Source organism: Xiphias gladius, chromosome 18 (genome assembly GCF_016859285.1).
Source record: "Xiphias gladius isolate SHS-SW01 ecotype Sanya breed wild chromosome 18, ASM1685928v1, whole genome shotgun sequence".
NCBI classification, from domain to species: domain Eukaryota; kingdom Metazoa; phylum Chordata; class Actinopteri; order Istiophoriformes; family Xiphiidae; genus Xiphias; species Xiphias gladius.
Window position 1 is genome coordinate 29,666,841 of NC_053417.1, and position 12,240 is coordinate 29,679,080.

Below are 12,240 nucleotides of genomic sequence, written 5' to 3' on the forward strand. Positions count from 1 at the left end.
GGAGTCCAGAGACCTGTGTGTTGAGGGTTGTGCAGTTAAAGGGACTGGCTTGGCAGAGAACCGTGGTCCTCCTGCAGGTCGCCTCCTCCGTCCTCCTCCTCCTCCACCTCTCCTCCCTCCATCCAGGGGTGAGACAGGATCTCCTCCAGAGTCGGTCGCTCCTCTGGACGGTACGACAGACACCAGCGAATCAGAGACTGGCATTCTGGGAAGAAAAGGGGGACAAAATGGTACCATGAGGCCGTGGTTCAAAGTGATGTAAGAAGAGGGTGATGACACACTTCTCATTCAAACCAATCAGATTTCACGGGGACAGAGTGGTGGGCGGAGCCTGTGCACACCTTTAGAGACCCGCCTGATGAAAACGGGCGTGGCCCTGACGATCTCCTGGTCGCGCTCGAAGGGGATGTCGCCGCACACCATGTCGAAGAGCAAAACCCCCAGAGACCAGACGGTGAGAGAGACGGCCTCATAGGACTGGGACTGAATCCACTCAGGAGGACTATAGACCCGAGTACCTGAGGAGAGGAGGAGAGTTACCAGACCCGTATACAAGTCTACGGCTGCAACTGACACTAACTGTCATAAATACATTCTTGTACCTACAACACGTCAGAAAACGCTAGTCGGAATTTCCCAGACCCAGATGTTACGTCTTCAAATGTCTCGTTTAATCCGAACAAAAGTCCAAAACTCAAGTTTTTGAGTTTACGACGGTATTTGACCAAGAAAAGATTCCAACCCTCACATGAAACGATCGATTTTCTTGTCATTGTTGCAGGATAAATGACTGAAACGATGAATCGATCTTATAAATAATTGCCGACTCGTTTCCGCCGGTTGTCTGATTGTCTAATCAGTTCAGCTCCAGTACGTCCCGCTGAACGACCATTTTCACACGGATGATTGTGAAAACCGCGTTTGAACCCTGACACGAACCAGCAGCCCTTTCTGGGAACAGGAAAGCAGATCTACCGTTTCTAGCTGCGTACCTTCGAACTCGCTGTACGGCGTCTCTTTGAGCGGCGCTCCCGATCCAAAGTCGACGATCTTGACGTCGAGCGTCCTCGTGTCGACCACGATGTTCTCGTCTTTGATGTCTCGGTGCACGACGCCGTGAGCGTGGACGAACTGCAGCGCCTCCACGATCTGACGGAAAAACCTGAAGGAAAGAGGACACACAGAGAACGTTAGCGCCGCCGAGCGGAAAAGACCAACGTCCAAGGAACCGAGTCAAACGCAGCAGAGCAGAGTAGAACCTGAGTGCGAGGTGTTCGGGCAGCGCTCCTCTCTCCGTGATGAAGTCGAACAGATCCTGATACTGCGGCGGCCGCTCCAGCACCAGCAGGAAGCCCCGCCCCTCCACCTCAAACCAGTCCAGCATGCAGATGACCCCCCCGTGACCCCCGACCTCCGACAGCCGCTGCAGCAGAGCGATCTCCATGGGCACGGGGCTGACTTCACCGGGCTGAGGGGGGGGAAGAATTTATAAACGTGAGCCATCATCATCATCATCATCATCCTCACTGCACTACTGAATGACCTAAACCGTCTTCACTTAAAACCAGGTTTCAGACTTGGCGTCGTGGACCACGTTTACAGGGTTTGCGCCGCGTTGGCCAAATTAAATGCCTGACTTTTTACGGCCACGTAATTCCAAGGCTTTGTCACAGTCGTACTGGTAGAATGACTGAGACCAAACACTGGGACCTAAAGCTGATCGCATGGATTTGCTGATACTTGTACGACGTGTTTGTCAGGACTTCCAGCTGCACAGAGTGACAACAGGTCAGAAGTTCCCATCCTCAGATTCGTCCTCCTGTTTTGTCTGAGCAACAGTCCAACACCCAAAGAGGAGAATTTTTTTTCTTAACCTATCCCATGACGCATCTCGTGACCCCCCCCCCCCTCCGTTTATCCTGTGACCCACAGGAAAAGCAAAGATGTTATAAAAACAGGTTTGTAATATGTATGAACGTGTTTGAATAACTCAACCAAGTAAAAGTACATATTAAATAACCAGTTATCATGAACACAGTGGGGTTTTCAGAACACAAGTGAGTTCTGTCACGACTCATGCAGCCCTGTTTTGTTTTTCATTATTTGTCAGTAATTCAAACAGAAAGTCCAGTTTGGGTCGTCTGGGTGGTTTTTTTTTTGCCCTGAATCGTCGTCTGCAGGTGTGTGTGGTGGTGGTGGGTAACTCCCAGGTAAAGTTGTGATGAATAAGAAATTGGTTTGTTACTGGTTGGGAAACCCTACAGCGTCATGTACAAACCTGTGACATCACGGGTTTTGGTGGGAACCGCAGGCTCTCCACCCACTACCCCCCACCCCCCACCAGAGGCTGTGATTCGCCCGTCAGTCCAGCAGAGGGCAGAGCTGACCTGAGGTCTGCTTCTCAGACAGTTGATGGGAGGACAAACAGCAACAGGTTTTTTCCCTTCACCTTCTACTTTGTTTCTCTAATGTCGGATTTTTCTGTCCTATGTCTCTTTAAACCGAACCACTTTGGGCTTTGGACAGTTGGTTGGACAAAACCCGACACCTGGAGGGACATTATTCACCATTTTACTGACTAAATACGTAACCGATCATAAAAACAATTACTGCGTCACTCACCAGTCTGGCCCACTGCTGAACTCTGTCACTGGAAATCTGTTTGATGGCAACCTGGAGGGACAAAAAGGGGACACGGGGGAGAGCAGTGAGTTGTAATGTGCAGCAGTAGTAGTGACTGCAGAGCGGGCCAGTGTTTCACAAGAATATCACTTCCTCCTCAGTGAGCCGAGCTCATCATTTGATCCTCTGACTGAAACGCTGAGCGTTGCTTTAGTGATGATGGATCTATTTGTGTGGGACTTTTAAAAACCCAACTACTTTGGGGGATTAAAGGAAAAGAACAAGCAAAACTAAAGCAATGAAAATGCAGCTACACACAAACAGGAAAGGGTTGTAGTCTGACCTGCAGTCCATCAGAGAGCCTCTGGCCGGAGAACACTGAACCGAAACCACCCCTGCCGAGCAGAGCGCCACAGTGATACTGGCTGCAGAACGGTTCCTTCACTGAGGCAGAGGGAGAACACACAAATCAGAATGTAGAACAACACCACATGAAGCCAACAGGTGAACCACTAACGCGTCATGGGGATCCAGCTCATCGTCACGGTCTTCCCCTGATCCGGTTTCCCCTTCTGATGCTAAAATAAAGGCCTCGAAGGGCCCGTTAACAACCGGTCCACCTCCATCTGCTGAAGAAGCCCTGAGTTGGGGCAAAACCCTGCTGCAGCCACCACCGTTTCTTTGATGGAGAATGGTCCCTCTGTGCCCTCAAACCCAGGATGGACACCGGAAAAACGAGGAGACGTTGAATCTCCACCGTGAGGTCACTTCACTGCTGAGATGCCAGACCCGGGGTCCGGGCCTTGGCGTTTTCTGACGCTTTACACTAAACGAGTGAGTTGAGTGGGTTCGTCTTCACCTTTTCTCGTGACTGGATCGTCAATCTCGTGTCTCCCCCGTTTCCACAGAAAGAGGCCGGAGAGCGAACACGGGGGCGACTGGCGGAAAATCGTGTCTCCTATTTCCCCAGGCAAGAACGCTGGATTATTGATGCCCGTCCACGGTTTCTGGTCCGATTCTCGCCTCAACCGGCGGCGCCCTGCTGCTGCCAAACAACGTCAAGTGCAAACTCGCGGTCGTTAGTTTCAGCGGGACTCGGTCACGACTGGTTGGAAAGTGGCTGAAAAGTCCCCATTTCTTAGAGGAAAAACGGAGACGTTTAACCGTCGTTGAACCCAAATCCAGTCACCGTGGGTACGGTTCTATATTTGCTCCGGGACGTTAGCCCAGACGTTTAAAAGTCGTCGATTTGTGAACGGAGTCTGGTTCAAAACTCAAGTCCCTTTGCGTTAACAGAGCGGTTCGTCAACCTTTGACAAAGTGACATTTTCCTGCTTTATGTGACACGAAACCACCTCTTTTAGCGTATATTTGACTTTTCTGCCGTTCTTACCGTTTTTCCCTCTGACTTCCACCTCCAGATGAAAATCAGCACATCTTTTCTCCAACATTTTCTGGACGTTTTCAGTTAGCAGCAGCTGATAGAATCCATCCTGCTGTCGGCGAAGTTCCTCTCGGAGTCGTTTTTAAACCCTTTTCCCGTCTTAAACCGACCGGTGCGGCCGTTTCCCTCGGTCTTTACGCTTTTGAAATCCAATTTCGGAAAAGAAGAATACTACCAAAGTTATTTTCTCCTGGTTAAACGTTTCGCGTCGTTAAAATGCGGCTTCTGCGCGGTCGGCACCGCGTCGACGATCCTCGCTGACTTTCGTCTCTACTAGGTTACTGTTGTGTTCTGTATTTATATTCCTGGCGGACCACGCCCACCTCGCTCCGGCCGCCCAATCAGCGCTGAGACGTGTGCTCAATGTTTTGAACCGTCGCGTAATCGCATTCGAGCTGCGGTTTCTACTTTATTCAAATCCCGCGAGAGGAATTCGTAGAATTCAGAGCAGCCGGAGAAGGAGCGCGCGGATGACGGGAAGGAGGAAGACGAGACCCCCCCCCCCAACGCGCGCACGCGCACACGCACCCCAACGGTTTCTCTGCACGCCGCGTTTCCTCTGCCCGTCTCTGTCAGATGTCAGCTGGTGGGGTTTAGAGCTGTGGCTGTGCAAAACCGAGACCAGGCCTCCGTTCGGATCCGTCTTTATCAGAAACGAGCGACAGCTCGGCCTCCCTTTCCCGTCAGAATGAACGTGTCAGTACAAGAAGGTCAGAATAAGACAATGCGCTCGACGACAGGAGAAAAAACAAGGATGTACATGAAAGGGGTTGAGAGGAGGAAGAGCTGACCAGAGAGGAAAGGATGGAAGTGGGTGAACGGGGGTCAGGACAAAAATAGGAGAGAAAAAGGGCAAGAATGAGTCAGAAAGAAATATGAAAGAATGTAGAAGAGGGAGAGGATCGCGGATGGACCATGGGCTCCCGAACTCAGACCTCTAAACCCCCCCCCCAGGCTGAAGGAGACACAAAATGACCACCACGTCATTTGTGGTGATTTTGTGTCTTTTTTTTTTTGGTCCTTTTAATTGACTTTCAAACAACAAACGCGAACATTCACGTCAAAAGGAGGTCTTGGACCAGGGGGCCCCTGACACCCCAGGCCCCCGGTTCTGTCCCCGGTAGGCCCGATCAGTAATCCATACCTGGAGAGGAAGCATTGCGAGATAGGGTGATACAGATTGAGGGGAAAGATGGAAGGACGGAAGAAAAGAGGCATTTGTGTGCAGAATAAATCTCCCAAACATGTTTTTTTCAGAAACATTTTCCTCTTTTTATTCCAAGAAAAAAAGGTCTTTTCATCCCAAATGAGAAAATAAAATAAAACAAACTTATATTATTAATAATAACAACAATAATAATCAATCATTAAGGGGATAAGTATGACAATTCTCTATTTTTTTCGCTCCTTTTTTATTTGTCGCTTTTTCTCTATGATGATATTGGTCGTGGTCAATTAAACATGCAGCTAAATAAGTCCGATGATGATGATGATGATGATGATGATGATGCTGATGATGATGATGAAGGAGGAGGAGGAGGAGGAGGAGGAAGACAAGAAGGAAAAAGAGGGGGGAGGTGTTACACATCGCAAAGTCACTGCTGGCCATTTTATTTCTCGGACAACGATGGAAAGTAAATGTGTGTTGGTCGCACAACGTGGCTGCCAGTGGAGCTGTGAAAAAGATGGGGAAATGAATTCGCTATTGGCAGCTAAGATAACTGTAACACGGCTTGTTGGCGGTGTTAGAAACCTGGAAGCCGCAGGAGCTAGTTTTAAAAAACATAATAAGACTTGAGGTGATAGCCTGTTTGCTAAAGAGCATGCTAACAGAGCCTATGCGCCACGGGCTGGTCGCCTTTTTCAGTTCTGATTAGCATCCCCACCCAAAATGGCTGCGAGTAGGAGGTACGGGAGGAGTGAGATGAGCGGAAAATGATTTTGCTGAAGGTGCAGTAGACTAAGTTAAATAATGCTAACGCCAATTGCAAGCTGTGATGCTGCGAGTTTAGCTGTCAATACCGAAATTGTTTCCCACTAATTCTCACTCTTCTTATAGCTTCCACCGGCAGCCATTTTGTGTGAGTAATCAGAATTAACAGCATGAACAGTCTAAACAAAGGCTAAGTTAGCAGAAGTTAGCAGGAGCTAGCAGGACCTAAATGCAGTAAGTCTTCTGGCAATGGCTAGCTTGCTAAAGAGCATGCTAATGTAGCCTACAGGTCACTGATACAGATGCTTTAGTCGTCATTTTCGGTTCTGATTAGCATTCCTCATAAAATGGCTGCCAGTGGGAGCTAAGAGGAGTGAGAATGAGCAAAAAAAAAAAAAGTCACTATAGGCAGGTAAGCTAACTGTAATGCGGCTTGTTAGCAATGTTATCATGAACTAGCTTTACAACATAGCAAGACATCAGGTGATTGTTTTCTTGCTAAAGAGCAAGCTAACTTATCCTACAGGACACTAATAAGTTTTTTTGAATTTTGATTGGCATTCCACACACAAAATGGCTGCCAGCGGCAATTAAGAGAAGAGTAAGCATGAGAGGGAAAAATGTAGTTATTGACAGCTAAGATAACAGCAACGCACCTTGTTAGCTTTGTGAAAGGAACCTAGCTTTACAACACGGTAAGACTTCAGGTGGTAGCTTGCAGTACCTGTAGAGAGGTCATCTTTTTCTGTTTCGGGGGATTAGAATTTTTCTTACACAATGGCTGCCAGCGGGCACTCAGAGAGCAGTAAGGATCGTGGCTAAAAAATTTTGCTATCAGCAACTAAGCTAACAGCAATTCAGCTTGTTGGCAGTGTTAGCAGGAGCTAGACTTACACTTCATGCTAGCTTAGCATACAGGACACTGATACACCTGTAGAGCGGTCGTCTTTTTCAGTTCTGATTAGCATTCCTCAATGAAACCAATGGCCCTGTTAGCCGCAGAGCAATTATCCCGCTACAAACAGAATCATCAGTGCGAATCTGAAAACTAAACAAAAGATAAAAATTTAAACTGATGAAGTTTAAAGCTGCCAAACATGATGTTTAGATGTCAGAACTGATCCCAAATCAGCAGTAAGACCAAGCTCCTTCTGGAAAATGAAAAGTGGGGGTGGAGGAGGTTGTTTGGTAATGCTGGATCACTATTGGCTGGAAGCAGGGTGTTATGGGTGAAAGGGGAGGAGGAAATGAGAGGAAATGAGGGAAGGAAACAGGGAAGGAGGGAAGAAGAGACGACAGGCTGTAGAGAGAGATGAGCAGATGAGCTGAAAGAAAAAAAACGAGTGTGCATTTCTTTGTTTGATGTTTTATTTTTTCCCTGGTCGATCTCCTGTGGGTCAGAGGTGAAGGGGTGGAGGGGGGGTCAGGATGGTGGAGGGGGAGGTCAAAGGTCATGGTTGTGTCGGTGTGTGTGTTTGTGTGTTGTCGTGTGTCGGCCGGTTATCAGCTGCTGTCAGGTGACGGCTCTCTCTCTCGATGCATGGCAGCGCTCTGGTGTTTGATGCTGTCCAGGTACTCCTGCTGAGAGACGGCCAGCACCGACGCCAGAATCTCATCGTCCTCCCAGTCTGTCAGACCTGGAGCACAGACACACAGACCGGGTTACGGACCACGCATACTGATGCTCATACTGGTTTAAGGCTTTGGCCTGTTGTAGCTGAGCGTTAAGCCCGAGGCATTTCGTTGTGCCTAACGTGCTCACGTGATTAGCAGGTATGTTTACAATCTCCCATTATTACGGTTCATCCTGTGGGGAACATGAACGTCTGGACCACATTTCATCACAATCCATCCAACCCCTGTTGATATTTCAGTCGGAAACAAAGTGGTGGACTGACTCACAAGTTCACGGACCCCCGCGGACCCCTGGGGTTTCTGCGGGTTCACCACGTCAAATGACTTTTTAGGATGTAGACTTTTAATGCCTCATAGAATGGCATTCAGAATGTCCGTTTCATGATCATACCGGTCAACGTATGAAAGTGCAAAAAGGAGAATAAATAGGAACCATGCAGCCTAGAACTGTTTTTTGTTACTCCACATATGTTTTCAGCAACTCCCAGCTGTACATAACAATAAATTCCTACTGATATACTTAATTAAATGAATGAGATCTGGTACCAAAGAAGCAGCGCTAAAATGGATGGATTAACCAAGTTAAATCATTCTTTTGAGAGATGCATCGATTCGTCCATTACTCGATTAGTCAATCGAAAATAAAATGAATCTGTAGTCAGTTTAATTGTTCAGTAATTTGTCCGGCCAAAATGTCAAACGTTTGTTGTTTTATTGTCTCATATGTGAGGATTTGCTACTTGTCTTTGTCATATGTGATAGTAATGAAATATCTGTGTGTTTTGGAGCAAAGTGGAGTTTGTGGGGAACGTTTCCCGACAGCAGCAGCCACTTACAGAAGCATTTTAGCACGACAGCAAGATTTAACGCTCCTGAGAATTACATCTAAGACTTTTTAATACCTTATAAGATTTTGTTGATGAAACTGAATTTACTTTTTTAATGCCATTGTGTGAACGGATTCTAACATTAGACTTGACGCCGATGTGAGAGGATTAGTTCGGCGTCACTAGCCTATATTTTGCTAGCCAGCGAGCTGATAATGATGTTACGCTTAATGAATCCCGTTTTTAAAAAACCCAACATTAGTCAAGCTGCGGTCTCACATAGCCAGACCTGTCTCCATCATTGTTTTGTATAGTCTCACATACAGTTTATAGTCAAACTGTAATAACAGTCCAACTCCAGTTACCTCCTCTATCAACACGATGCCTGACGATCGCGTCTGGTCACGTGTTTGTCACGTCACCGCTTTGGCCCAGGCCCAGGATGCTCGCTCGCGCGCCAACCTACGGAGCGGAGAACGCCTGCGAGCATCCTGGGCTTTCTGAATGTTACACGTGGAAGCCCAAACACTGGTGGAGCCGTGAGGTTGAGGGCAGCATGTTCAGAGCTACAGGAGTTCTTGGTAACAACTCATGATTATATCCCAAGAAAAGATCATTTATTGAGCGGTAAAGAGATGAAACTGATGGAAACATCTCAGTCAGAGTTAATACTATTCTGTCCTTTGATTAAATATACTTCAGTGAGCTGTAAACATCTGATGAAACTCAATTGTTAGACAGAAAACAACACAGAAACAGAGAGCGTGTTTTCTCAGTCACTCGAGCCTCTGCTTCACCTCCGATCATGTCTCTCTCACACACACACACACACACACACACACACACACACACACACACAAAAACACACCACGCCCTGCTCTGCTCGGCTGCTTCCTGTTGAATCGGGCCAAAGCTTGATGATAAACAACAAAAACTGACTGACAGCTAAACGACTGCTGGAGTTTTATTTTTACAGCCCGGCATCACAAATATTCCTCAGGGGGTTTTACAATCTGCACCGCTAAAACACCTTTTGTCCCCAGACCCACATTCAAAGGGGAAAAATTTGAAGAAACCTCAGTGACAGAGTAGATTTACAGTACGGACAGTCTGGATGACAACATTATAGACAGGCTGTAAAACGTGACGAAGAGCAGCACCAGCCGAATTAACAGCAGTAGTAGTGTGGAGCGGTGAACGGATCAGCATCTCATCCTGACAGCTGTGTGTGTACGTGTCTTGGTACGGTAATGAGGACGCTTTGTCCGGTCCTCACACCCTCAAAGGGCCGGTGGGGGGTTCAGACCTGGTTTTAGGGTTCAGGGACTAGGGAATGCATTCTGTCAGTCCTCACAAAGATAGCACTTTGAGCGTGTGTGTGAGAGCCTCACCAGCAGACTGCAGTTGTGTCAGATCTGGGTTTAAGGTGGACTGTCTGTTGCTAATGAGGGTCCTCACAAAAGTAGAAGAGTGTGTGTGTGTGTGTGTCGTACCAAATGCTGTAGGCGACATCTCCTGCATGATGGCTCTGTACTCCAAATGATGACGACTCTGATTACTGGGACCTACACACACACACACACAGTAAACAGGTTAGTAGTACACACATACCAGTGTCACATGTTACACTGTGACTTGGCTTGCTGCCTCAACAGTTCCAGTTCAGACGTCCTCCATCCAACCCAGCTCATAGGTGCTTTTCAACCCAGAGTTCCAGGAACTTTCCCGGGTATAAAACTTCCCCCTAGAACACTGTGGTTTTCTGTTTCCACTGCACCGGAGTCCGGGAGGATTAAGCAAATTAGTCCGCAGACTAATGCGACGGGCGCACGACAATACACGGAGATTACGACGGGCCAGGACTTCATCGTCTTCGTCATCCCAGAGCAATCAGTGACGCTCAGCGCTGCAAACCCCCCCCCAAAATGTTGGGGAAGTACCACCCCCCCCAGCAGGGACTTTTTTGGTGGTTAAACAGTCTCCCTGGATTTTACTGTAGAAACTGGTTCCTGCAGTGTAAACACAGCTCAGGGTGTGTTCTGATTGGTTAGGTACTGCGTGCTTCAGCCACGAGACACATGTGCAGTCAGAATGATGTACTTGTGTGTGTGTGTGTGTGTGTGTGTGTGTGCAGGTGTGTGTTACCTGGCGCGCAGGGGGAGGGGGGTTTGCTCAGGATGAGGGCGGCTCCAGCGGGGGATGGGGGCTTGTTGTTGGTCGACGGGGTGGTTGTGAGGTCGGAGTGGGAGGGGTCGGAGTCACGTTGCCGTGGCGACCGGGCGCTCCAGTCGTCCAGTCCGCTGGAAGCCGCCGCCGTTGCCGAGCTGCAGGTGGCGCTGGCCTTACGGGGCTGAAAATGAAAAGATGTTTACATCCGCTGCAAATAAATTTTCTTCTTTCTTTAGACTCAGAGTGGAGGCGGCGCTGTACGAGTTTGATTGACAGATGAGCCGGGGGGTGGGGGGTGTACTGTAGCCTCCATGCCATGTGCAGTTATCTGCGTTGGTGGGCAACACCATACCGATGGCGGCTACAGGCGTAGGCTCTGAGGTTACGCCCGAGGCTACGTCGCAGCTGACGCACTCCCCCTCAAAGGAGTAGCCACATGTCGGGGGTGCGGCGTCGACACCGATACCGCAGGGGGACGGCAACCACCGCGATTGGCGGCTAGGTTTTCCCCGACATGTTTCCGATGACGGCGGAGTAGGACTCTCGGTAGTTTTCTCCTTTTCATTACCACACATCAGTCGACGTCTCGTCTGTTGAGACAGGAACATCTAACAGAGACATTACACTGCAGACCGACTGCTCACCGCTCTGTATGAATGAATGAACGGCAGGTGGCTCCTATTCACTAATAGGACCCAGTGAAATACTAAGTCACCTGTTGTAACTCCGGTTCTATGAAGCTGTGGGTGCAGCTCAGTCGCTCTGTAAAGCACCGCAGCCTGATCAGAGACAACGTGTGCCTGGCGCTGCAGAGGTGACGCTCAACCGTGAATCCAAACCTACCGCGTGGTCCCTATGGAGGGACTCCTGTTGACCCCTTGTGCTGACTATAAATCCAGCTTTAGGGTACCACACCAGCATCTGACCAGACCCAAGCTACATTTGCAGATACATTTACACACTGTTTAATGTGCAGCAGATGAGCAGCTAATTAGCTCTCTGTAGCCCGCTAACTCACGTTAGCAGCGCACTTTTCCCCGGTCGATGTTTGTTTGGTGGCTTATTCAGCAAGCTGAGTTGTCTATTGACAGAACTTTTTAATAGCCTGAGCAGGTAACAATAGTTCTGGATGTCCAGTGAATCAGCTCCTCCTCTCCTTGAATGAGAAGGGGTACGGGGCTCAACATAGTGATTGATACCAACGACCCTCGCCCTCATGAAAAAACCTAGCTACAACAAAAGCCACTGAAGTCATTGAAAAGACTTTCGAAGCAGATCCTTAAACTTTCAAAAGTTAAACTGAAACTAAAGGAGCGCTCCAACTATTTTACGCACGGGGTTCAGTTTACTGGTCACAGAGGGAACTACTCGGCCTACGAAAACAGTTGTGTGACGGCCCCCCCCCAACCTCGTACCTGTCTGGCCTGTTTTTCCTGGTCCTGCAGCCACTGCAGGTAAGACTCCCGGGCCACCTGCTCTTCGATGGCCTCGTTGGTGGCCTCCCAGTCTGTCGCTCTCTTCTTGTCCTCCAACATCTGCTGCTCGATCCACGACTCCTCCGACGTCTTGATGGCCGATTTCATCAGAGACTGTTCCGCGTACTGGGGGGT

The 12,240-nt window shown here is 48.7% G+C and overlaps 2 protein-coding genes across 4 annotated transcripts in view; both read right to left on the bottom strand.

Moving 5' to 3' along the window:
• Nucleotides 1-6: 6 nt before the first annotated feature.
• Nucleotides 7-4,349, bottom strand: pim2 (Pim-2 proto-oncogene, serine/threonine kinase). Its single transcript, XM_040154083.1, has 7 exons — nucleotides 4,016-4,349; nucleotides 2,966-3,066; nucleotides 2,623-2,673; nucleotides 1,260-1,468; nucleotides 993-1,162; nucleotides 342-518; nucleotides 7-205 (listed from the first exon to the last, which is right to left on the bottom strand). Exons 1-7 carry the CDS (start codon nucleotides 4,071-4,073, stop codon nucleotides 36-38), a joined length of 936 nt encoding a protein of 311 aa, XP_040010017.1. The 5' UTR covers nucleotides 4,074-4,349; the 3' UTR covers nucleotides 7-35.
• A 1,002-nt stretch (nucleotides 4,350-5,351) lies between these two features.
• Nucleotides 5,352-12,240, bottom strand: part of otud5a (OTU deubiquitinase 5a) — a 29,543-nt gene continuing 22,654 nt past the window's right edge. For 2 of the 3 annotated variants that reach the window (XM_040152121.1, XM_040152120.1), the window contains exons 6-9: nucleotides 12,046-12,231; nucleotides 10,607-10,811; nucleotides 9,955-10,026; nucleotides 5,352-7,636 (exon numbers count right to left, since the gene is read on the bottom strand). In XM_040152121.1, coding sequence (XP_040008055.1) covers nucleotides 7,503-7,636; nucleotides 9,955-10,026; nucleotides 10,607-10,811; nucleotides 12,046-12,231 — 597 coding nt within the window. In that variant the 3' untranslated portion in view covers nucleotides 5,352-7,502. The remainder of the gene's footprint in view (nucleotides 7,637-9,954; nucleotides 10,027-10,606; nucleotides 10,812-12,045; nucleotides 12,232-12,240) is intronic. The other variant, XM_040152122.1, reaches the window with a different exon arrangement.

Coding starts and splice junctions, on each gene's coding strand:
- pim2 (XM_040154083.1), bottom strand. CDS start 4,073: ATGTTGGAGAAAAGATGTGCTGATTTTCATCTGGAGGTGGAAGTCAGA. Junction 2,674..2,965: donor GGCTCTCTGATGGACTGCAG/GTCAGACTACAA, acceptor TTGTCCCTCCAG/GTTGCCATCAAACAGATTTC. Junction 1,469..2,622: donor TTCAGCAGTGGGCCAGACTG/GTGAGTGACGCA, acceptor CCCCCCCCTCAG/CCCGGTGAAGTCAGCCCCGT.